The following is a 24,532-nucleotide window of genomic DNA, read 5'->3' as shown; positions in this document are numbered from 1 at the left end:
AGGTGGGATCATCCAAGTGATACATAGAAAGACTGGGAGTCTAGAGGTGAAGACAAGGTATACAAATGACTATTTAGAGTGTGATCAGTGCTGAGAAGGAAAATAGACATGTTCCAAGGGATAAATATGGGGCCTCAGCTAGCTAGAAAAAGCTTCCATGAGGAAATGACATTTCAGGAGAGAGGGTAGAAAGCGTGACCAGGGGAGGGCATGGCTTGGGGAAACACTTTGATTTTGGAATTTGGTAATTGGGCAAACCACCAAAAGATCAGAAAGCAAGTGAGAGGAAAAATTGTGGGCAATACAGCTGGAAACATGATCAGGGTAAAATACTGTGGTAGAACGTGTGAACCATGTGAAGATCTTGAACTCTGGAGCGATGCAAGCCATTGGTGAGTTTGAAGCAGGGTATGATCTAATCAGTTTAGGTCGCATATTATGTTTTCAGTCTCCCTGAGAATAAGCCAGTACTATTGGCAAGACTAAGACTGAAGCCGGTCTCAGCTATGACCATTTATTTATCTATTGTCATGAATGTTTACTTGGACAGCTTAACAGTGCAGCTTGACACGTTTTTTTCACTTGACATGAATCTCACATTCTGAAGGATAAATATTACCATTATTACCAATAAAACTGGCTAATGTTTGTATAGCACTTTAAGGCTTCCACAAATCTGTTTGTTCCACTATCTGTTCGATTCTCAGCGCAACTCCATAAAGTAGGCACTCCTATTGGCCCCATTTTATAGAGGAGTAGGGCTCTCATCAGGGCTTACTTGCCGAAGCCCATGAGAGCAGGGTCCTGAACCAGGTTCTCGAACTCAGAAACCTGTGCTCTGTCCCTTTGATCACGCGGCTTTCAAATACCAGGATCCAAACGACTAATGAAGTTTTGTAATATTTACAAGGATGAGTAAGAAATAATATGAATTTGGAAGATGGGTGGAGCTAATTAGTTCAATTTTGATCATGTTGTATTTGAAGTGACTACAGGATTTTCAAGTGGAAAATGCAGTAGACACACGTAAGGGTGTAGAGACAGGGAAGGATTATAGAGTGTCTGTATTTATTTTAGGATTAAAGGTCCTCAGAACTTACTGTCTTGTTGTGGATCAAATCTAGTAGATTAACCCTAGCTGAGGTTGGTCTATTATCAACATGGAGATTATTCTATGGTAAAAGGGCTTTTATTGTTGTTGTTGTTGTTGTTCTGGAAATTAAATTTTAAAAACTTGACTGTATTGGGCACTTGTCTTTTAGGGAAAATGTATAGAGTAAACAGAATATAATATAATTGGTCAAAGAACATAATTTGCAATACTTTAATGGATATTGAGCATAACTTAATCAATTGCAACTTAATTTTAAAATTAGTTGCTCAATATAGCTGCTTAGCTAGGTTCCAAGTGGGGATGACAATCATGTGTAAGAAGCTGATGTAGGTAGTGGTATGAAAAAAGCTAGGGGTGATCCAAAGCTCAATTTAACTGGTTATGTTTAGATTTCAAATGCACAACTGTAAAAATCTAATATCAAAGCAGGGTAGGAAAAACAGCTTTTTTTTTTTTTTTTTACAATTTTGAAACTTGCAAGCCTCTGACCCTTTCTTTTTTTCCCTGTTAAAAACAATTGCTCTATAAAATGAGTTTTGGTTGCTGCCAGTTTCAAAAACAACCCTAGCTTTCCCCATTCCCCCTGCCCCCTCCATTGCCCTTGCTGTGTCCTTGGCCTGGAACCCCTTTCTCACATAATCTGTCTCTCTAAATCCTCTTCATCCTTCAGGACCAGTGGATAGGCGCATATCACAGTGCCTTTCCCGAGCTCCTCCCTAGACTGCCTATAGCAACTGAGCCTGCTACTCAGGGCAGCTTCCTCTGTTTTATCTTCATCAATAGATTCTAAGCTCTTCCTTGGCTTAAGATCAGTTTTTACTTTGTGTGCCTCAAAACTTCTAATATGGTGTTGTCAACATTGCAGTCATTCAACACATACTTGTAAATGGAAGGAAGGAAGGAAGGAAGGAAGGAAGGAAGGAAGGAAGGAAGGAAGGAAGGAAGGGAGGGAGGGAGGGAGGGAGGGAGGGAGGGAGGGAGGGAGGGAGGGAGGAAGGGAGGAAGGGAGGAAGGGAGGAAGGGAGGAAGGGAGGAAGGGAGGAAGGGAGGAAGGAAGGAAAGTAGTAGCAGGAACTGGGACACTGAGTATTAATGAGTCCAGTAAGGGTGACCAAATAGAATTTCTTTGGTTAACCTGGATAATAATATTGTTATTTTTGGAGAAATCTCTTTTTCCATTTCAGCCCCCAAATGAAAATGAAAGCATTGAAATAAAGAAATTATATTTGAAATGTAAAAGCTTATTTTTACAAGGCAAAACTCATTACAGTGTTGAGGCTATATTTTCAAATAGGATGGCAAATTTTTTTCTCTGGTCATTCTCCCATTAAACAAGTTCTGTCTTTAATCTACAGTATGATTGTAACTATGGAAAAAACTGACCTCAGCCCAAACAAAATAACAGGAAGGATATTTATCAAAATGTATATTCCCCTCCATCATTTATAAAAATCTGTGTTAAAAATATTTTTAATATAAATTAGAATTTTTATTACAAAGTTGTGTTTTAAAATTCTGCCTTCATTAAAAGAGAATCTATTTCTACTATAAGAGATTCTTGCACAAGTACCCAAAGTGTTATTTTTCTGAGGAAAATAACTTTGATAAAAATAAAGTCCCCAGGGTGCTTAGTAAACACTTGGTAATGATCAAGTTTAATGCATCCAACTGAGGACCTCTCCTAAATACACTCAACACATTAAAAAAAGGCAGAGGATGTGACAGAAAGCTTTGGTAACAGTGGGTGCAGACATTTTCTCTATGAATCACACAGGGAATTAATTAGGCACCTCTTACATACATTTGACAATGAACAGTAAATGTGTAAATAGCTTTATGTTTTCTCTGCTGCACTATTCTTTTACTGAACTAAAATCTTCCTCCAGGTGTGTTGACTGGATACTTCTTTAAACTGTGAGTCTGGTAAAAAGACACATGTCCAGCCTTGGCCGACATGCCTCAGTTGGTTGAGTGTAGTCCTATGCACCAAAAGGTTGCTGGTTTGATTCCAGGTCAGGGCACATGCCTGGGTTGCCAGCTCCATCTCTAGTAAGGGGCATAGAGGAGACAGCCAATCAATGTATTGCTCTCACATTCATGCTTCTCTCCCTTCCTCTCTCTCTCAAATCAATAAAAAACATACTAAAATAAATAAATAAATAAATAAATAAAGACACGTGTCCAGATTTCCAGCCATGGTCCTCCTACCCCTTTTCTCACTCCTCTTAAAAATATTATTTTTCCTCTCTGATTAAAAATATCTTACTCTCCCAATGTGGAATTTTCTTTTCTTTTTTTAATTTATAAAATTATAAATAAGGAAACCACAATCATTCACAATCTCACTGCCCTTAGACAACCACAGTTTACATTTTCTTCCATCTATTAAAAATGGTTCTATCTAGATCAATAACTTTTTTTACACCACTGAGATAAGTTGCACTGTTTTTGTATCCTTCCCACACTGTACCCCCACCCCCACCCCACCAGTTAACATAACATCATGGACATTTCCCCTTGTCAGTGGAAAATTTACCAATTGCATTTTTAATTAATAATTCACCATTTCAATGTACTTGATTTTTCCTCAAGATGCAAAGGACTCTGGGTCCTAATGGGGTATTCAAAGGCATTTTCATCACCATTTGTGATGGCCTTCCTGAGGGCAGTTCTGTCCCTTATCCCCATTTCCACATGGTGGAGTGACTGATGCCTGACTCCAGAATGAGTGGGTTTAGAGTGAATCCAATCCCAAGCCCTGAAGTGACAGGGGTGCAAAGCAACAGATCCAAACCAAGCTTTGCCTTCCTTGTCACTTGGATCTTCTTAGCTAAAAAAGGAGGCCACAGAAACACAGCCGTCAGCAATTTTTAAAAAGGCTTTAGGGAGAGCTCTTTTCCTTAAGCTAAGATGCACCCAGAACAGTGGGAAAGTTAAGAGCAGGAAGAACACTAGGAGGAGGAGAAAAGGGCAGCCCCGCCCAGCTCAGGATGGAAGGGAAGTTTCTAGTGAGATGACAGTAAATGCTCTGAGAGGCAGTTAAGTCTAGAATCTTAACACTGATTAGTTGGAGGGCCCTGGCTGGCAGAAGAAGGAGGAAGATGAAGCAGGGTGAGTGCTGGGAACCTAACTTTCCTGCGGTGCTGTCAAGAGAGGAGAGACGTAAGGGGAGGGGAGCCGGTGCACAGAAAAGATGGGAGGGCCTAAACCCAGGCTGATGGTGGATTGTATAATCTGGCCTCTTTCTCCCATTTCTGTACCTTCAGTCATTCATTTTGTTATGAATGGATTCAGTTTAACCCTGAAGCTTGGGAAGTCTGAGGGGGCCCACAAGGACCTTGACCTTTACCCCTTGGTGACCTTGGTGCTTGCGAGGTCGTTTCTGTGGCTAACCCTGGAGCTGTGGGAGGATCACCTCTAGGGTCCTAGACCTCTGTCCTGGCCCAGCTTCTCCCCTGGCTCTCAGCTCCTCTTAGAGAGATGCTGCCCCGCCTTTGAGCTCCTTTTTGAGTTCCCTTAGAACCACTGCTGCTCTGCTGCTGGGAGTGCGGAGCACGGGGTGGGCCTGCCTGGCAGATGCATGGGGCCCTGCGGGAGAGGTCACTAAACATGGGTTACGTATTTTTAAATTTGTGCTGTAAATGATACACCATAGAGTGGAATCTGAAAAGCATAATAAATGAACAAACAAAACAGAAACAAACTCATAGATATACAGAGCAAACTGATGGGTTGCCAGGTAGGAGGAGGGGGCCTGGGGGAGGCGGGTTGGGGAGGGTGGATGAAAAGGGTGAAGGGATTAAGATGTACAAATTGGCAGCTACAAAATAGCCACAGGGATGTAAAGTACAGCATAAGGAATACAGTCAATACTATTTTAATAACTATGTATAGGGTCAGGTGGGTACTAGACTTACGGGGGATCACCTTGTAAGTTTTATAAATGTCTAACCACTATGTTGTATACCTAAAACAAATATAATATTGCATGTCAACTGTATTTTACCTACCAGTTAGGTTCATTGGCTAAGGACCTCTAAATTAGACTGACAAAAGATTAACTAACAAGAGAAAAACAAATGGAAGTTTATTAATGTGTATTGCACATATACATGGGAACATTCAGTGACGAGTAACTAAAAGGGATGGTTAGAACTTGGGCCTACGTAGCATCTTAACAAAGGAACAGTGAATTTTTAGAGACACAAGACAAAGGAAAAGGACTTTGAGATTCTAGGGCAGCAAATTGTAGGAAGGTAAATATATGGGGAAACTAATGGAACATAAGGGCTAGTTAATAGTTTGTTATATGGATTCCTCTGGTGCTTCTCTGGGCAGATGAGGGCCCAGAACACTCTCTGCTGATGACTTCTACTCTTTCTATTAGAGAGAAGAGGGAACCACATTTACAAATTTATGGGGCAGAGAGCCTTTCTTGTATCTGCTTCTTCTCAATTGTTTTCAGCTCCAAATAATCTTTATGCCAAAATAGCATATTTTGGGATGGCATATTCTGCTATCCTTCAATATCAACCCGCTTATCTAAAAAGTCTGCAAGAATTTACACTCCCACCATATAGGCAGTCCATTTCCATATACCCTCACAAAATAGGTTATTAGTATTCTTTTTTATATTTTTTTACCCTCACTCGAGGATATTTTTTCCATTGCTTTTCAGAGAGAATGGAAGGGGGAGAGAGAGAGAGAAACATAAATGTGAGAGAGACACATCGATTGGTTGCCTCCCACTCATGCACCGACCGGGGCCAGGGATTGAACCTGCAACAGAGATACATGCCCTTGGCCAGAATCGAACCCAGGACCCTGTAGTTCGAAGGCTGACGCTCTAATCACTGAGCCAATCTGGCTAGGGCAGTTTATTAGTATTCTTTTAAATATTTTTGAATGAATCAAAGATGGAATCTCATTACTGTTTTAGTTTTCATTTCTCTGATTATAGCAAGACAATATTTATAGAAACTTTAATATATTATGGATATTAATCCAGTGCTATATTATCTGCAAGAGACCTAATGATTTAACTCATGTAGCCAGCTAGGAACACTTCTCCTGCCAGCAGCTATTTGAATTGCTGAGTACTGGGTATAAACAATTAAACAATATAATTAATTATGTAGACATTAAGTGAAAATAATGTTTCAAAGGAACATCAGAGCAGTCAATGATTAACTGACAAGTGGTTTAGAGTTTAAGAAATTGCAGAGCAGCGGAAGAGACCAGGTGGGTCCGGGAGCTGGTTCTGCCATGACAGGCTGGCATTTTAGCATGAGGAGGTTGAGATGGAACTGTGGTTTTCATTGTGCTCTTTGGAACCCTAGGGCTCTATAGAGAAGCCATGGAGACCCCTCTCCAGTTTTTCCACCAGAGCAGTTCCTTTTAGGTCTGTTCATATAGTTTTCATTTGAATAAAGCACAGTATTCATTTATTTGTAAAAAAAAAAAAGGCCGGGGGTGGGGGAGAGGAAGGGCAGGGCGGGAGCATCTCCACAGCAGCCACCAGGCCAGAAGTTAGGCGCTAGGTTCTGGAGTCAAACTGTCCAGATACAAGTGACAATTTTGCCACCTGCTAGGGTAGGTGACACTGGGAAAGTTAACCTCATTGGCTGCTCATCTGTAATATGGAGTTAGTAATATTTTGTTGGGTATTTGTAGGGATAGGAGATAATGCATATAAATTCTGGAGCTTAATAACACTTAGCAAGTATTAGCTAGATATAAAATTATTGCTACAGGTGCTAAGATACCTCCATGTTCTGGAATGTTTGGAAAGGGTTTCATGGAAAGGGTGGATGCTGAGTTTTGCTTGAAGAATTGTTACAAAGGGGAAATGTAGAGAGGCCACAAGTGAAGCTGAGTTTATTTATGGCTATTGGGAGATAAGATGTTGGAACCACATTGTAGAGGTCTTTGAATGCTTGACTAAGGAGTTTGGACTTGAACCTTTAGGTAATAGAACATTTTTACTCTTGCACACTTAAAGAGGCATAGAAACATGGCACAACCTCATCACAAAAGAATCTTGCTATGCTCTCACACAGATGGGCCCTTTCACATTTTTTAAAAGGGAAGAAATTAAAAAGAATGAAATAATTATCAAAGTCCTAAACTGACAATAATAATGAAGCTGAACTAAATATAGGGGCAAAGGCAGAAGAGAAGGAGCTGAGTCCACCTGACATGAGGTGGCAGGTGCCAACTCTCTCTGCTGGCTGTGCCGGGTATAACTTACCCTTAGCCATCTCCACCTGGATCTTTCCAGTCCTCCACCAGTAGCCTGATTGCCTAGGACATTATTGTCATGGGTTTTTTTTAACCTGCTGCAGTCTTTATCCAAACCAGTTGTTTATTAGCCTGCCACACGCCCATGGACCCCAGTCCCTCACACATGTAGGTAGTCCCCCCTTTCTTCTCACCAACACCTTTGTTTAAGTCATTAGCCTTTTGCCTAAAATGATTGCAACACAGTTCTCACTGCCCTTCCCATGCTGGTCTTTTTTTCCTCCGGTCTGGGCTAGATACCACGGCTGGACTAATCCAGAAGTACAGCTTTGATCATGCCACTCCTGCTCCAAACCTGCCTTTAATCAAAGTAACACTTTCCCCTAAATACGAAAAGAATCCATGTTTAAGCAAAAGCTTGCACAACCCCAAAAAACTCAAAGAAAGAGAGATTTCCCATAATTTCATCATCTAAAGATGATCTGTCACATACGGTTTTTTAGTCTTTTATGTTGCTTTTTAATCTCATGAATTATTTCCCCATATTATTTGTCCTTTTTGTTGATTACATCAAGATGAGAGGGATAAAGTCTGTGTACCCAATTCTTATTATAAGATATTTGGGTTGCACAGAACATCCTTATGCTTACATTTTTGTACTCAAATTACGATTTTTAAAAATTTTTATTTATTTTAAATCTATCTTTATTGTTGAAAGTATTACAGATGTCCCTTTTTTCCCCCCATTGATCCCCTCCACCCCGCATCCACCCCACCGCCAGGACTTCCCCGTACCAATGTCTGTGTCCATAGGTTATGCATATAAGCATGTAAGTTCTTTGGAAGTATGATTTTTTTTTTAAGGAAAAATTCCTAGAGGAGGAATTTATGGCTCAAAGGTATTTGTGTTTTAAGGCTTTCCTTTATTTTGTAATACATATTAATAAATTGCCCGCAGAAAGGTATAAATTGTATTCTCCCATCAGGGATAGGTGTGCACATTACTACTGAAGCGAACGGCAGCATCATGGTCCTGCTGCCCTCTCAGGCTCTTCTCCTTCTGCCCCCTACAGCTTCACTGCCCTCCTTCCAGATCATTCTCCCCCTCCTTCATGCACGGAAGCACATAAGCACGTACGCATGTTTCCATTCAGCAAACATCTCTGAGCACCCACAAGGGGAGGCAGGAGATTGTGAAGGGTAAGGGGCCAGGCTCTGGAGCCAGCCCACCTGAGTTTGAATCCCAGCTCCACCCTGCAACTTCCTGCATGTCAGGACCGATACTAACACCTCTACAGAGAGTGGTTGTGAGCATGTAAATAATCTAAGTCACTCAAAACACTTCAGACAGTACCTGACATGTAGTAAGTTTTAAGTAAATAAGAACATTAGCTGTAATTATCATCAATTAAGAACCATGTTCCCTTCTAGGCAGGTGTAAAAGGTGGCCAAGGACTCTGCTTTCATGGAACTAATTCTAGATATGATTAAATGCTCTGTAGAAAATAAAGAGGGTGTTGAGATGGCAAGAGGCCATAGGGTGGGTGGTGGGGCATCATCTTCAATGGTCAAAGAAAGTCCCTGTGCAGTGGTTACCTCTGAGCCAAGACTCAAAGGGAGAGATACAACCTTCCTTGAGAGCAGGGCTACCTCAGGTTTTGATATCTCAGAGGGCAAGAGCTTTGCATCTCAGAATTCATTGCAGGCAGAGAGGGCTGCTTTAACGTCTCCTTTTTTTTTTTTAAGGCTGATGATACATGGGGATATATGTTGATCCTTTTTATAGCCCTGTCTTTGTATTAATCAAGCACCAGGAGTCTTGTGGTCGGGGCTTACCTCTCCTCTCACTTGTGGCTAACTCCATGGGCCAGTGGCCAAGTCAAGAAGGTCTTGTGGGCACTGACATGTTTTTACTAATTAATTCTGCTTGATTTCCTGCTTTGTTGAATCTCTTCCCGGTCCTCTTGGCTTTTTTTCCTGCTCCCTTGAAGGCCCTCCCTTTGGCTCTCTGAAGTCATTGTCTCCCTGACCTGAAATGCACTTCAGTGAGCCAAATGCATAATTATATTAAGTGGAATTAAAAAAAAAAAAGAAAACCTGAGCCTCCAATGGAGGATGAGTTGTCTCCAAGTGCTGCAACCTTGGGCACGAAGAGGAAGGCAGCTTCCTCCTTCCTTCTCTCCTTCCTTCTAAATCAAGAGTCAGCCTGAGTCAAGGGAAAAAGAAGTTGGCTGCCCTTAGGACAATGCTCTGAGCTGTGAAGAGCAGTCAGGAAAAGGCTGCCCCAGTCCTGGACCTTCCTGTGGAAGTGTGCTCTTCACTGTTTGTTTTGGGTGTCTGATTTTTCAGGGTGGAATAGCCACTGGGCACAATGTATGGGGTGGAGGGGCTTTCTGGGGAGGCTCAGTAGGTCCTGGTATGAAAATGTCAAGCCCCTTAGGAATAAGTGATATGTCACCAGTTTCCAACTGGATCTAGGCCAGTTGCTTTCAGACTTTTTGACTATGGCCTACAGTTTACATCATGACTGGGAGCAAACTCAAGTTTTTCCTGTAGGGTGCTATTTGGCAGCATCCCCAGCCTCTACCCACTAGATACCAGTAGAAGCCTTTCCCCAAGGTGTGACAACCAAAAATGTCTCCAGACATTGCCACACGTCCCTCTGGGGACAAAACTTCCCCAGTTGAAAACCACTGAGATAAATTAATGTACCACTAGGGGAAAAGGCCTAATGAATTTTTGTTGGCAGAAATACAATAAAAATCGCCAGCAAAAATAGCAAAGCAAATGCAATCTGAGGCTGCATTATTTCTGGTACTAAGAGCAACTAATGATCTCTTAGTGATTATCTTGTACCTGCTGCTACACTAAAGTCTTTACATGTGAATCCTCACTTAATGCCGACATGAACCCTATGAGGTAGGAATACCATTGTCTCCATTTCTCAGCAGAGGACGCTGATGTCTAGAGACATTAAATGACTCACTCGCGGTCTCACAGCGGAGGCAGCGAGAGCCAGCACTCTTACACAGTGCACTATGAGAACTTTAAACTGTACACTAGATGTGCCCATACAGTAGCACCCCAGGAAGCAGTAGTCAGTGCCCTCAGACACTGGGAACGTGGTTGAGAAGGAAGAAATAGGCTACGAGTAACCCTGAGGCTCTTACCTGCCCAGTATCGTACAGTGGAAACTTGACTGTAGCTGAAGTCCCAGCCTCCAGTCAGTTCATTGACTTAATTCATACAAAATTCTAATTTGCTCTTTCTTTTATCAGCAGGACAATAGAGTAACTTATAGAAAGATTGTCAACACAAGTGGTTAACGGTATGTGGCAGTGTTAAGCTTCAGTTTTCCAGAAACGATTTGTTTCTTGGGATCCTAATTCTCAAGGCTCCGGGTCCAGATACAGAGGCCACCAGGATCATTGTCCTCCCGCTCCGAGGCCAGGGCCTGCTCTGAGGCTGAGTCCGGAAACCAGGGAACAGGCTGGCAGAAGGCCTAGGGTCTGGGCAGGAATCTTACCTAAGTCAGAGCCAGGTGCCACAGAAATGACTGAGAAGTGTCGGGGGACGCTGAGCCCAGGGAGCCACGGCTGGCCAGTGACCTGTGCCCTCCTCTCTCCCAGTGGCAGCCTTAGAGCTCAGGTCCGTCGACCTGCTGAGCACCAAGAACAACAAGGCTCATCACACGCAGGAGATGGGCCTGAAGCGGCTCATCGTGCGCCGGGGCCAGCCCTTCATGCTCCAACTGCATTTCAACCGACCCTTCCACCCGGGGACTGACCACATCACCTTCGTGGCTGAGACTGGTGAGTTTGCCCTCCCCACGGCAAAGTTCACTTACAGGGCACCTACCTCTCCCTCCTGAGCCTCCCTTCCTCTCTTCTCCTGGGATTCCCCAGACCCTTTTATTTCTCAGCATCCTATCAGTATTGTTAAAATGGGCAAAGGCCCTGAATAGAAACTTCTCCAAAGAGGACATACAGATGGCCAATAGACATATGAAAAATGTTCAGTATCACTAATCATCAGAGAGATTATCACCTCACAGCTGCCAGAATGGCTGCCATCAATAAATCAACAAACAACAAGTGCCGGAGAGGATGTGGAAAAAAGGGAACCCTAGTGCACTGCTGGTGGGAAAGCAGACCGGTACAGAAACTGTGGGAAACAGTATGGCGATGCCTCAAAAAATTAAAAATGGAACTCTCATTTGACCCAGCAATCCCACTTCTAGGAATATATCCTAAGAAGCCTGAAACACCAATCAGAAAGAATATATGCACCCCTATGTTCATAGCAGCATTATTTACAATAGCTAAGATCTAGAAACAACCCAAATGCCCATCAGTAGTTGAATGGATAAAAAAGCTGTGGGACATTTACATAATGGAATACTATGCAGCTGTAAAAAAGAGGGAACTCTTTGAGACAGCATGGATAGACCTGGAGATTATTATGCTAAGTGAAATAAGCCAGTTAGAGAAAAACAAATATCACATGATGTCACTTATATGTGGAATCTAATGAACAAAATAAGCTGGTGAACAAAATAGGTCCAGAGGCATGGATGCATGGAACAGAATAACAGATTTCAGTGGGAAGGGATTAACCAAAGAATTTATTTGCATATATGCTAATTCATGGACACAGACAATAGTGTGGGGAAGGCCTGGGGTAAATGGGGGAACATCTGTAATACTGTCAACAATTTAAAAAAAAAAGAAAGAAAAGTTTTGGCCAGCTTAGCCAACTGAAGTTGTGATAACAACAACCAACTTTTAAGTACGCTACAGATGCTGCACTAAACTTCACACACATTAATTAATTTATTTCTTGTGACAAGACTTTCAGGTGGGTACTATTATGATCCCATTTTACAGGTAAAAAACTGAGGCCCAGAGATCTTAACTGGTTTGCCCATGGACACCTAGTGGCAGTAAAAACCTTAAACCCAAAAGTATTAGCAAGTGGTGGGAGAAGGCGAAGGGCTTTGGTCTCCTGGAATCATGTAACATAAATTTTGAGTCTCACCTTGGGGTCGTTCTTTCCTACACAGGACCAGCACCCATGGAGCTGTCAGGAACCCAAGCCACCTTCTCACTCACCCAGGCCCAACAGGGGAATGTCTGGAGTGCTTCTGACTTCACCATTGACTCCAACTCACTCTATGTCTCCCTTTTCACACCAGCCAATGCAGTCATTGGCTCCTACACTCTGAAAACAGAGATCTCTCAACGCCAGGGTTACAGCTCGACTCACCCAGTGGGGACTTTCATCCTGCTTTTTAACCCTTGGAGCACAGGTACAGCTTGCTCACAGGTGGTAATGCTAACCTGATCCATTGGGAATGTTCTGTAAGGTTCTACTTAGAAAGCCCAGAAGAAAAAATGCTGCATATCTAGGCAATACATTACCTTGTGCTCACTGAAAATCATCTTTCCAAGGAATTTTTAGTGGCATGATAAAAATGTTCATAGTGTGGTTTTAAAAAATCTTATATCTCCTCAGGAAAGCATAGCACTATTGAGTGTCTATTACATCCAATGGAGAACTTCAATCTTAGGTCACAGCGTTACAAGCTTCTGGTTTTGGACCCATAAGCTCTCTTTGAAATGACGTGTGATATTAAATGAAATAAACTAGGAGATGGAACACAATGTGATATGTAATTGTATTACACATGTGTGCAGAGAAAGAGAAAGTGGCCAGAATACACCAAAATGTGAGTGTCTCTGAGGAGTGGGAATGAACGATTTTCACTGTCTTCTTTCCATCATCTGTATTTTTCAAATCTCTACAGCAAGCTTGCTGCTTTTACAACCAAGAAAAGATAATTATTATTTTTTAAAAGTATAGATTATATCTCTGGCCTCTAGAAAAGCACTCAGTAGACTTTTAAGGGATCCACTCTTGATTTCTATTGCCATCAACCCGTTTTCCTTTATCCAGCAAGATACTTTCATTACTGTTTTTCATTTTTATGACTCTGTTTTTTGGTTTGGGGTTTTACCTGCTCCACTACTCTTAACTGCTCAGAGGACGACGTCTACCTGCCAAGTGAAATACTGCTTCAGGAGTATATCATGATGGACTATGGCTTTGTGTACAAGGGTCACGACCGATTCATCACCTCCTCGCCCTGGAACTACGGGCAGGTAATACTATCCCTGAAGGTGGGCTCACAGACAACCGCTAACAGAAGTCAGGGCATGCGGTGCTGGACAAATCTCCCATCCAGTGAGAGGGGCAAGGAAGGAAAGAGAGAAGCCTTTCCTTTTTAGCTTTTAACATTTTATTATGAAAAACTTAAAACATAATGGAAGTAGATAGGTTACTATAGTGAACCTCCATGAACCGTCTCTCAGCTTTGATAGTGATCAATTTATGGTGAATCTTGTTTCCTCTATGTACCAGGGATTTGTAAACTATAGCCCATGGGCCAAATGTGGCCCACTGTCTATTTTCACATGGCCCACGGACAAAGCATGATTTTAACATTTTTAAATTGTGGAAGAATTTTTAAAAAATAATATTTTGTGATGTGAAGTTAAAACTTCAGTGTCCATAAATACCATTTTATTGCAACACATTCATTTAGGTATCATCTATGGCTCCTTTTGTGCTACCGGGGCAGAGATGAGTAGTTGAGACAGAATCCCTCCAGCCTGCAAAGTCAGAAATATTTACTATTTGGTCCTTTACAGAAAAAGTTTGCTGATCCCTGGTCTATGCTCCCCCCCACACACACCTTATATCCACCCCACCCCCTGTCCTGCACCTCATCACTGGATTTTTTTTTTTTAAGCAAATTATAGATACCATATCATTTAACCCAGTAATACTTCAGAATATAGCTCTAAAAGATGATGACTCTTTCTGAAAAACTGAACCACAATATATTATCAGAACTGAAAACAATGAACAGCAATTTTTTTGTTGTTGTTAATCTTCACCCAAAGATTTTTTTTTCCATTGATTTTTAGAGGGAGGGGGAGACAGAGAGAGAGATCGATGTGAGAGAAGCACATAGATTGGTTGCCTTCCGCATGCACCCCAACCAGGGCCTGGGATCAAATTTGCAACCCAAGTACATGCCCTTGACCAGAAATTGAACCCATGACCCTTCGGTGCACAGGCCGATGCTCTGACCACTGAGTCACACTGGCCAGGGCAGCAATTCTTTAATAACATCAAATATCTAGTCAGTATACAGAGGGGGAGAACTTTGGCTCTGGGCAACTTTTCTAGTCTCAACCATCAACCATGGCTGGTGCAGTTTCTCTCTGTCCACACACCAGGAGGGAAGAGCAGAGAGCCCTATTGAGGAAGATCAGCTTCCCAGTTCTCCAACTGTGACAACTTATGTAACTTTTTGAAACTGAGACAAATACCAGTGCATTTGGCAGCCAAAAGGATTGCGACATGTCACAAATATGTGTTGTAAATGAATGTCATGAGTCTCACTGGCTTCTGTTCTGATATCAGTGCTGAATCCCCTACCTGATTTTAAGGCCCTCCACGCTCCTTTCCCTCTCCCCACATGCCTTGCCCTGTATTTATCCATCTGCTCTTTTCCCAGGAGTCCTCCAGAAATGAGAATCTCTAAGCCCCTGTCCTTGGTGCCCACCCTGCTCAAAGGCCTCACCCTCCTCTCTTCAGTCTACCTCACCCTTCAAAGCCCACCAGCTCCAATAGTTTCTCCGATCTCTCCAGTCAATGAGCATCTTTCATCTCTCTGAATTCTCTTTGTATTTTCCATCAGAGCCACACACGTCAGTCTTTCAGAATTCCCATTTTGATTTATAAGCTCTTTGAAGGCAGAACCTTGTCTGATATTTGGCCCCACCCCCATACACACCTTCCCTAAGTCTGTTACTCACTTGAAGTTTCAGCATTGGGGCACTTCTACTTTTGTCTTTTTTTTCTCCCTTGCAATCACTTGGAAGTTTGAAGAGGACATCGTGGATATCTGCTTTGAGATCCTGAACAGGAGCCTGTACTTCTTAGAGAACCCGTCCAAAGACTGCTCGCGGAGGCATGACGTGGTGTACGTTTGCAGGGTGGTGAGCGCCATGGTAAGGACAGAGCTCCCTGCCCCTGCGTGAGGGCAGCCTGAGCTGCCCCTGGGCACGGTGGAAACCCACCCGTCTGTCCTTTGTAGATCAACAGCAACGATGACAACGGCGTGCTGCAGGGGAACTGGGGAGAGGACTACGCGCTGGGGGTGAGCCCGCTGGAGTGGAACGGCAGCGTGGCCATCCTGCGGCAGTGGTCGGCCAGGGGCGGGCAGCCTGTGAAGTATGGACAGTGCTGGGTCTTTGCAGCTGTTATGTGCACTGGTGAGTGAGGGGAGGTAGAAGCGCAGACTCACTTATTTAACCTTCATGATAACTCGTTGAGGTTGGGCTCTGATATCCCCATTTTCACATGAGTTGACTGCGGCTTCCACAGCCTCACAGCTAAGGAGCGGTGGGCGCTCCGCTCTTAACCCGCACAGTCTGTAGTCTCGAGGAATCCTGCACATTTACCCAGGAGGGAGGTTGACCTGTTGCAATCACCCCACCGTCTCCTTGATGGAGCTTCTTTCTGCCACCTGCTCAGGGCTTCTCAGCTCAAGGTGAGCCTGGAGTCGGGACAGGTTGGGGGAAGCTTGAGGTGCAAGCAGATGGTCTGGGAGAGCTGGTCTCACCCGGAGGCAGAGCTGGCAGCTCCCAAATACTTTTCAGAGAGATTCTTGAGTAGTTACAATTAGAGGTTTGCTACTTTTCTAACTACCCTTACGGAGCATCGATGTCTTATGCATTATCAGTTATTTGCAATTTAGTGCAGTCGTTGCTCAGATTATCTGTAAAGACAAGGGAAGATGGAAAGTGCTGAGGCGCCTGCCTGTCTTCCCCAGTGCAAGGCGGGAGCGCCTTACAGGGTGCTGCCTGCTGCACTGCGATGCTCAGTCAGTGTTGGCTGAGCTCCTGGGTTTGCTCTGAGTTGCAGAATAAGGGAGCACAGAACGGAGAGGACAGAGACGGGGAACAAAGACAAAGTTCTAGATTTTTCTGAGAGGGGCAGCATAGCTTGGCAGTTACGTGTAGGTGCCGCAGACAGAAGAGAGGTTTAAATCTGAGTGTTCAAATCAGTGACCTCACGTTACTCATCTGTTTTTACCGGGAAATGCTCAGGATGGTGCCAGCATTTAGTAGAGTCAAATTTACCCTGAGGTGGCTAGACTGGTATTATGGAGGGCTCAGGCCGTTAGACCCTGGGATGAAAAGAAGAATGTCTATGTCTGTGTCCTTGCTGCACCTTCGAGCCTGTCCCCATTCCCAGGACCTGGTGTTCTGGGGCCATTGAGTGAGGGGAGAGCTCTGGCCTAGCTTTCATCCTTGCTAAGGGTTTCTGAAAAACCCAGGAGCTGTGCTGGGAGCGGACAGGTGATTGAAGACAGGTGGCGCTCTTTGTGGCTTCGAATAAATGAAAACAAAAAGATTGGTTAATCTCAACAGTCCTTTTTCATTTCAAAGCACTGTAATCCTCCCAGCAGCCTCAGTAGGCACTATCTGCTCCTCCTGAGCAGGAGAGGGGTGGAATAGACCTCTCTTTAAACTCCTCACCTCTCTGGCTTAGGTGGAGACCAGTGTTCCCAAGGTCACACCTGGCTCTTGGCTCGATTTCCTCTGGCCCTGGGCAGGTGTGTGTGTGTGGTGGTGGTGATCATCGCGGTGGTGTAATGTCCATTTTGTATGACTAAATCTGTGAAATCTTAACTCAGCTTTAAAAAGCCTTTGTAGCCCTGCCCTGACAGCCACAAGAGGGTGCTGTTGCCTTAACAAAGACGATCATTGCCTCATGGTACTTGCAGGTTCCCTTTGTCTTGGATATTTTCCCCTTTTCTCTGTAAGTCTATCTTTGCTTTTCTATTCATTCTCTGATTTGTTCCTTACCTCCACCAAACCCTTGTCATTCTGTAGGATTACAGATCCAGAATTTCAGAACTGAAAATCATCTGGTCCAGTTCCTCATTTTGTTACGTAGGAGAAGACTAAGCATTAGCCAAGTGAAGCCACTTACTAAGGTCACACAGCTTCTCTTCTGAAACTGGCTACAGCATAATCCTAAAGTTTTAAATTTTCTTTTGAATTATAAAATGTTTTGGGTCCTCTGTAATTTGGAAAGCTGATGAGTGGAAAAAGCCCTAAACAATAAATTGAGTTGTTAATTGTTGTTTTAAGTGACCTTCCAATGCTTTTTTCCCCCCTGTTCGGATGGAGACCATTGATAGGGCAGGTAGGCAGCAGAGTTTGGGGCCTGGGTGTGGTGCTCTGAGGATGAAGGAGTTACAGGTATGGATCTGCAAGAATCTTGGTCTTCTTTCTCTCCTCCAGCTAGAAAGTTAGAAAATGTGCCTGAAATACCAGTAATTTGGATTCAAATGATTCTCCATGCTTTTCTTCTCTTTAGTAATGAGATGCTTAGGTGTTCCAACCCGTGTTGTTTCCAATTTCCGTTCTGCACACAACGTGGACGGGAACTTAACCATAGATACCTACTATGACCGAAATGCAGAAATGCTGGCAACTCAGAAACGAGACAAAATATGGTAAGGCGCACTGTCTCGAATAGATCTCTGCTCTATCCCCAGGAGGGTAGGAAAGCTCTGACCTGATTCTCTCTAGCCGGGAGGCAGTGTTGCCCTGTATGTTGTTGCTGGTGCTCAGAGTAAGTTCCCAAACATGGAGGCTGTTCTGGCTAATTAGATCATCACATCAAACTCATTTCAGAAACAGAAGACCGTGGGATAGCATTCTGAAGCTGGCAGGCGAATGAATAGATTGTGCCTCTGAATTCTGAACTCAAATCTGCATTCATCCTATTCTTCCTATACCAGTTCTTTCTGCCGGCTTCATTGTTTCCCGTCAGGGCAAAGCCTAGAAGAGCTACCTCTGCATGCTTCCCGCAGTCTCTCTTCCTCTCCCTGCCTCACTCCCTCTCTGCTTGTGTGTGCGCGCGTGTGCCTGTGCATGCATATGTGTGCGTGCGTGTGTATGCGTGTGTGCATGTATGTGTGTGTGTGTGCCTGTGTGTGTGTGCCTGTGTGTGTGTGCATCTCTCTCTCTCTGTCTCCCTTTATTTTTGTATCTATTCTCTTCCCCTGGTTTCTTTCTCCTCTGCTCTACTCCAAATTCAATTTTCTGTTTTTCCTTTTCCAGTCAGTTTCCAGGTAAGGCCTCTGAGTTGCACTGAGAATCAGCTGCTGTCCCTCTCCAAGCTCCTACAGGGTTGAAATTTCTTGGATTCAAGAAGCAGGGCTGTATCTGAGAAGAATATATCGCTCACGTAGAATTCTGTCTGTGAATGCATAACCTGAGTCTAATCATGAGGAAATACCAGACAAGCCATAAATGAGGGCCACTCTGGCAAAACAAGCAAATAAACACTATTCAAATTTCAGTGTAATAAAACAAAGGCTGAGGAACTGTCCCAGATTAAAGGAGACAAGGGACACTGGACAACTAACTGCAATGGGTGGAAAAGAATGCTACAAAGGACAGCTGCTATTAGGCCAACTGACAAAATTGAAATACAGACAGTAAATTCAATTTTAAAAGTATTGTATCAATATTAAATGTATGAGGTAAGGGAAATCCCCATTCTAAGGAAATATGCACTGAAATAAAAAAGAAAAAGGAAAGATATAATGTCCATATCTGTACTGAGTGAAAGCCAACTGTAAAGCAAATAGGGCAAAATGTTAACAATCAAGGAGTTGGGTATATGGGTGCTCTTTGTACTATTTTTGTAACTTTATTATAAGCTTGAAATTACTTCCTAAAGAAAGTTAAAAAAAAAAAAAAAAAGCGGAAGAAACAGTGATATCAAGCACTCAGTCTAGTATCTCATATCTGGCAAATTCGCTGAAAATGTGAGTCCTTGTCACCTTTCTCCTTTCTGTAGGAATTTCCACGTCTGGAATGAGTGCTGGATGATCCGGAAAGATCTCCCGCCGGGATTCAACGGGTGGCAGGTTCTGGATCCCACCCCCCAGCAAAACAGCAGCGGTGAGTGAGGAGCACCCTGGAAGGGACCGGGCTCCTTGGAAAGGCTGATCAGGGTCACTGACCACGTGGGCAAGAGGCCAGAAAGAACCACTTTATTCCCTCCCCAAAGTCAAAACAGAGACAACTGTGGGTCAGGAGTCTGCCTCTGACATTGACAGCTGGGTGACCTGGATAAGCCACTGGACCTCTCAGTTGCTTCCTCACCTGTAAAGGGGGGGGGGGTGCTGACTGCTGCCTCACAGGGTGGCTGTGAGGATCAGCGGAATTAAGGGGAACAGGAGAGAGGCCTTAATGCCACTGCCCCTTCCTATCCCATCTCCCTGCTTCCCACAACCACGACCAGCTGCCCTGGTCCAGGTGTCAGCAGCCCTGTTAGCCGTCCACAACGCCTGTTCCCTGCACAGGGCTGTTCTGCTGTGGCCCTGCCTCGGTGAAGGCCATCAGGGAAGGGGAGGTCCACCTGCCCTATGACACCCCATTTGTGTATGCCGAGGTGAACGCCGATGAGGTCATTTGGCTCTTCGGGGATGGCCAGGCCCAGGAAATCCTGGCCCATAACACCAGTTCCGTCGGGAAGAAAATCAGCACCAAGTTGGTAGGATCGGATCAGCGCCAGGACATCACCAGCTTCTACAAGTACCCAGAAGGTACCTGGGGCCCGGGGATTTGGGGAGGGAGGTGGGTTTAACCTTCTTTGTGTTACCTCCCAGTGGGGATGTCTCCCAGTTAAATTTGAATTAAAGATAAATTCAGATAAACAAATATTTTATTAGTATATGCATGTCCTAAATAGTGCATGTGAAATTCTTACACTAAAAATTATGTTGTTTATCTGAATTTCAAACTTAATTGAATGTCCTTGATTTTACCTGGCACCTATATCCTAGGGTCATATCACAGACTCCTCCTGTCATGGCAGTAGGGTGGCAGCAAGGGGAGAGGTAGAAGCACAAGGAGGAAGGGGGTAGATGTCCCTGTGGAGAAGGCCAGGGTGGAGTCAGGCCACCTGAGTACTAATCAAGGGCTTGCTATGTTCTAGCTGTGTAAGCCTGGCCACATTCCTACCATCTCCGTGCCTCTACTTTCTCATCTGTAAAATGGGTTAACAGTACAGTATCTCAGGGCTGTTGTGAGGGTGAAAGAGTTAATACGCAGAAACTACTTGGAACAGTGCCTCTGGTGCACAGTAAGTGTTCTAGAGAGTTCTACAGTTTGGGGTGCATTGGGGTTAAGACTGAATGTTGAATAGCCCTTAGGGGCAAGAGCCGAAGCTCTATTTAAAGGACTTGAGCATAGATTTTAGAAGTGAGGATGCTGGTGGGGGAGAGAAGCCTCTGGCTTTGATGATGATAGTGATGATAGTGGCAATATTGATGACAAAGAACAACTCATTTAACCCAAATTTTTGGCAACCCTATGAGGCAAGGAGCTAGCCCCAGGTTATAGAAGACAGAACTGAGCTCTGAGAAGATTAAAGGACTATGACAGAGGAAGGATTTAAACCCAGCACCAAGCAACACCAATCCCCACGTTCTTAGCCATGATGCTGTTCTGCCTCCTGACACAGCTCTTCCTGTGGTTAGGGATTCACAGGAAGCTGGGAGTTGTCTGGTGGCCTGTTTTTCAAAGGTCATTGGTGTCCTCCACCCCTCTCACTGATGTCTTTCCTTTCTGCCAGGATCTCCTGAGGAGCGGTCTGTGTTCATGAAGGCATCCAGGAAGATGCTGGGCTCCAGAAGGGCCTCTTCCCCCTTCCTGGATCTGCTGGGGTCTGGGGGCTTTCGGGACCAGCCTGCGCAGCTGCAGCTTCACCTGGCCAGGACACCCGAATGGGGCCAGGACCTGCTGCTGAAGCTGCATGCCAGGAGGGTGCAAAGCAGAGCCCACCCCCGGGGTCCTATCAGACTGGAGGTGCGCTTCTGTGCACAGGCCCTGCTGCACAAGGGTGGCACCCGGGAGCCCCTCTGGAGGCAAATAGTGCACTTGAACCTGGACTTTGGGGAGGGTGAGTATGAGGCAGGCCTGGAAAGTTATCTACATAGAGGGAGGGAAACTTTGGGGCCCTGAACAAAGCTGGGCTGGACCAAACAGAGAACCACCATATCCCCCCAGCACACACACACCTCACCAGGCAGTGAAGCTGCTGTTGGCAGGAGGTTGAATGCCAAATGCTGTACCTCTGATGCCATCCCACCAGGTGAAACATAGCAGGAACCTCTGTGTGCAGTAGGGGCAGGGTAAGCCTGCTACCTGTCTCTCTCTTAAACACACACACAGACACTTTCACACACCCATCTAGACTCACACACTTATTCTCTTACACCCAAACTAATTTTCTCTCTCACACCCAAAGTTTCCTCCTCCCCCCTCTCTTTCTCAGACCCATTCCCCAGACTCAAGATGTCTTTTGTCTGTGCTTAGAGATACAGTGGCCGCTCTTGCTACCCTACAACAACTACAGAAACAAGCTGACAGATGAAAAGCTGATTCGTGTATCTGGCATTGCTGAGGTGGAGGGTACAGGGAGGTCCATACTGGTCCTGAAAGATATCTCTCTGGAGCTTCCCCACTTATCTATTGAGGTAAGGTGTCTGGACACACATGGGTCCCAGGGGCTCTCTGATTCACCCAACCTGGGGATCGGGGGTACAGCAGCAAAAGAGACACAGTCCCTGTCTTGACATCAAATAGATGATCAAAGCACAATATGGTGTGGTCTTTTGTGCTCTATGCAAAGCACAGGGCAGGGCTTGAAGGCTTCCCAGAGGAGGTGACATTTTACAGAAGATGCAAATGGAAAGTAGGCTCTAAGAAGACACTATATAGAGATAATAGCTAGAGATGAAGGCATTTTAAATAAGGAAGTAGCTTTGCAGAGGCAGAGACAAGAAAGGTAATGACTGGGAGACGGAGTCGAGGAGAGAGATTTGAGAGAGACCACAAGTCAAATTCAAAAGGTAACTGCTGATAAGATGGGGGTGACAGGGAAGAGAGAAGCAAATGAAAGGCGGGCCTCAGATTTTGAGTTCAGAGGCTTGGGCGGCTGGTGAGGCCACTGGATGAGGAAGGAATACAGGTGGAGGAAGGATGGGGAGGGGGTGCAGGATGTTCCCCACCTCCTGTGACCAGGGTTTCCTTCCCCTGAAGCCTCCTTTCCCCCTGCCACTCTGAGAAACTTCCCCTCAGCCTAGTCCAACCTGGCTTCGCACCTGGTGGCTTCCCAGCAGCACATCCATCCCCACCCAGAATGAGCATTGAGTGCCCACCTGGCTACCTGATGGCTTTCACCTGGGCATGCTGTCAGGCCAGGTGGTGTCAGGCAGCCTCCACAAGCAGGGGGCAAAATCACAAGCGCTGACAGCCTGGTGCCTAGGTGAGAGCCCTGCCTGTTACCTGAAGCCTGGTTACAACGGATCCAATGCAGACACGTCAGATACCAAGTAGGCTATTAAATGCTCCCCCTCAGTAAGGGACATGGGGATGATTTGTGTGACTACGCTGGATTTCAAAGTTATTTTTACCTGTTCTATTTTGACACCCTCGTTAGAGTACAAGGGACATGTTTCTTTTTAACACAGCATTCCTATTAGGCAAGACTAGCTGATTGGAGCTGGCACTTAAATAGAAATCTAATTGCCACCCTGACCTGGATAGCGGAGAGGGAAATAGATTTCAACTTGGTGCCAATTCCCAACTGGTGGTGGCTTCCTTCTAAGACAGGCCAGGCTGTGTGTTAACCTTGAATATTCTCAGCTCATATTCTTTTCTCCCAACTGCAGTGTTTTAGCTCTAAATAACCAGTCTGTGGTGGTCAACAGAGGGGTGGGGAAATGAGGTTACTGAAATGGAGAGCAGAAATGAGGTCAGTTGCCCACAATATCCCTGTCTTCTCTCCACACAGGTGTCTGAGAGGGCTGTGGTGGGCAAGGTTCTGAGAGTCCACATCACCCTCATCAACACTCGGATGGTGGCTCTGAGTCACTGCACCATGGTGCTGGAGGGAAGTGGCCTCATCCGTGGGCAGATATCAAACGAGTAAGTGCCATCGCCATTCACCTGTTTTATGCTGGTCTCTGATAAGGGGTTTCTTCTGGGGTCACAGGACTGCCCTCCGTCTCCTGGATGGGGCCTCTGTGTACCCATTATCCCGCCCTCCTCAAGGAAGGTTGGCTCTGTGGTCTTGCGAGGTGTGAGGTGCTTACTGATTATCCACCAGATTACCCAGCCCAGCATTTACTCCTCAAGACTCTAACAAGCTCTTGTTTACTTTCAGCCTTGGGACTCTGGTAGCTGGAGACACCATTCAAATTCAACTGGACCTCTACCCCTTCAAAGCTGGGCCCCGCCAGCTGCAAGTCCTCATCAGCAGCAACGAAGTCAAGGAGATCAAGGGTTACAAGGACATCTTCGTGGCTGCAGCCAGGCCTTCTTGACACTGCCTATCCCGTTTCCCCCTCACACCCCAGGCCCTCCCCCTCCCCTGGCCCAATTTCCTGATACCCTCCTAGTCCCCCCCAAGCCCTCCCCAGGTCCCACGCTCCCCTCCTGACACCTTCCCTGCACCCTCAGTCCCCCCTCCAGCCCTCCCCTCCTGATATCCTCTCTGACCTCTTGCAGTCCTTGCCCTGACTCCTCATGACCTCCCAGTCCCTTCCCTGCCCCACCTTACTCCTGGAGGAGTAGTGTTAGCTTTACTCCTCTCTCCTCTTCCCTGCCTGCCTGGGGAAGGGGGCAGTGAATGAACCTCTCTTAGAACTGCTATCCATCTTGGGAAGAGACAATAAAGATGGCTTTGATCACTGGTGTTCTCCCTTCAGAGCTAACAAGCTACTTATTACTACCAGCCTGTCTTCTTGGCTGCCTGCTGTGTGGCTGGGCCCTCCCTACCCTCTTTGTCTTCTCCTTTAAAGGACCATGCACAAAATAAGCCCAACATGATCCCTCTAAATCAGTCTGGCTGGATTCAAGGATCAGTCTCTCCATTGAAACTGTTAGACTGCTGGCAGAGGCTCGAGGAGCTCTGGGGAGGACAGTGACTGTAGTGCTATGGGGCCTGGAAAGAAGCTGGCCTGAGAGCACAGGCACAGCTGGGCAAGGCCACTCAGGGCAACCCCAGGAC

The 24,532-nt window shown here is 45.1% G+C and overlaps 1 protein-coding gene across 1 annotated transcript; it reads left to right on the top strand.

The window, feature by feature from the left end:
• Positions 1–379: 379 nt before the first annotated feature.
• On the top strand, positions 380–24,211 carry TGM7 (transglutaminase 7; the record flags this gene model as incomplete). Its single annotated transcript, XM_081124378.1, has 13 exons — positions 380–392; positions 10,984–11,166; positions 12,417–12,662; positions 13,397–13,515; positions 15,307–15,435; positions 15,522–15,699; positions 17,816–17,954; positions 19,310–19,413; positions 19,818–20,060; positions 21,092–21,418; positions 21,835–21,995; positions 23,315–23,448; positions 23,687–24,211. 13 exons carry the CDS (start codon positions 380–382, stop codon positions 23,844–23,846), a joined length of 2,136 nt encoding a protein of 711 aa, XP_080980504.1. The 3' UTR covers positions 23,847–24,211.
• Positions 24,212–24,532: the final 321 nt, after the last annotated feature.

This window comes from Miniopterus schreibersii (assembly GCF_964146895.1).
Source record: "Miniopterus schreibersii genome assembly, chromosome: 1".
Taxonomy (NCBI): domain Eukaryota; kingdom Metazoa; phylum Chordata; class Mammalia; order Chiroptera; family Miniopteridae; genus Miniopterus; species Miniopterus schreibersii.
This window is presented reverse-complemented; position numbering and strand designations above follow the sequence as displayed.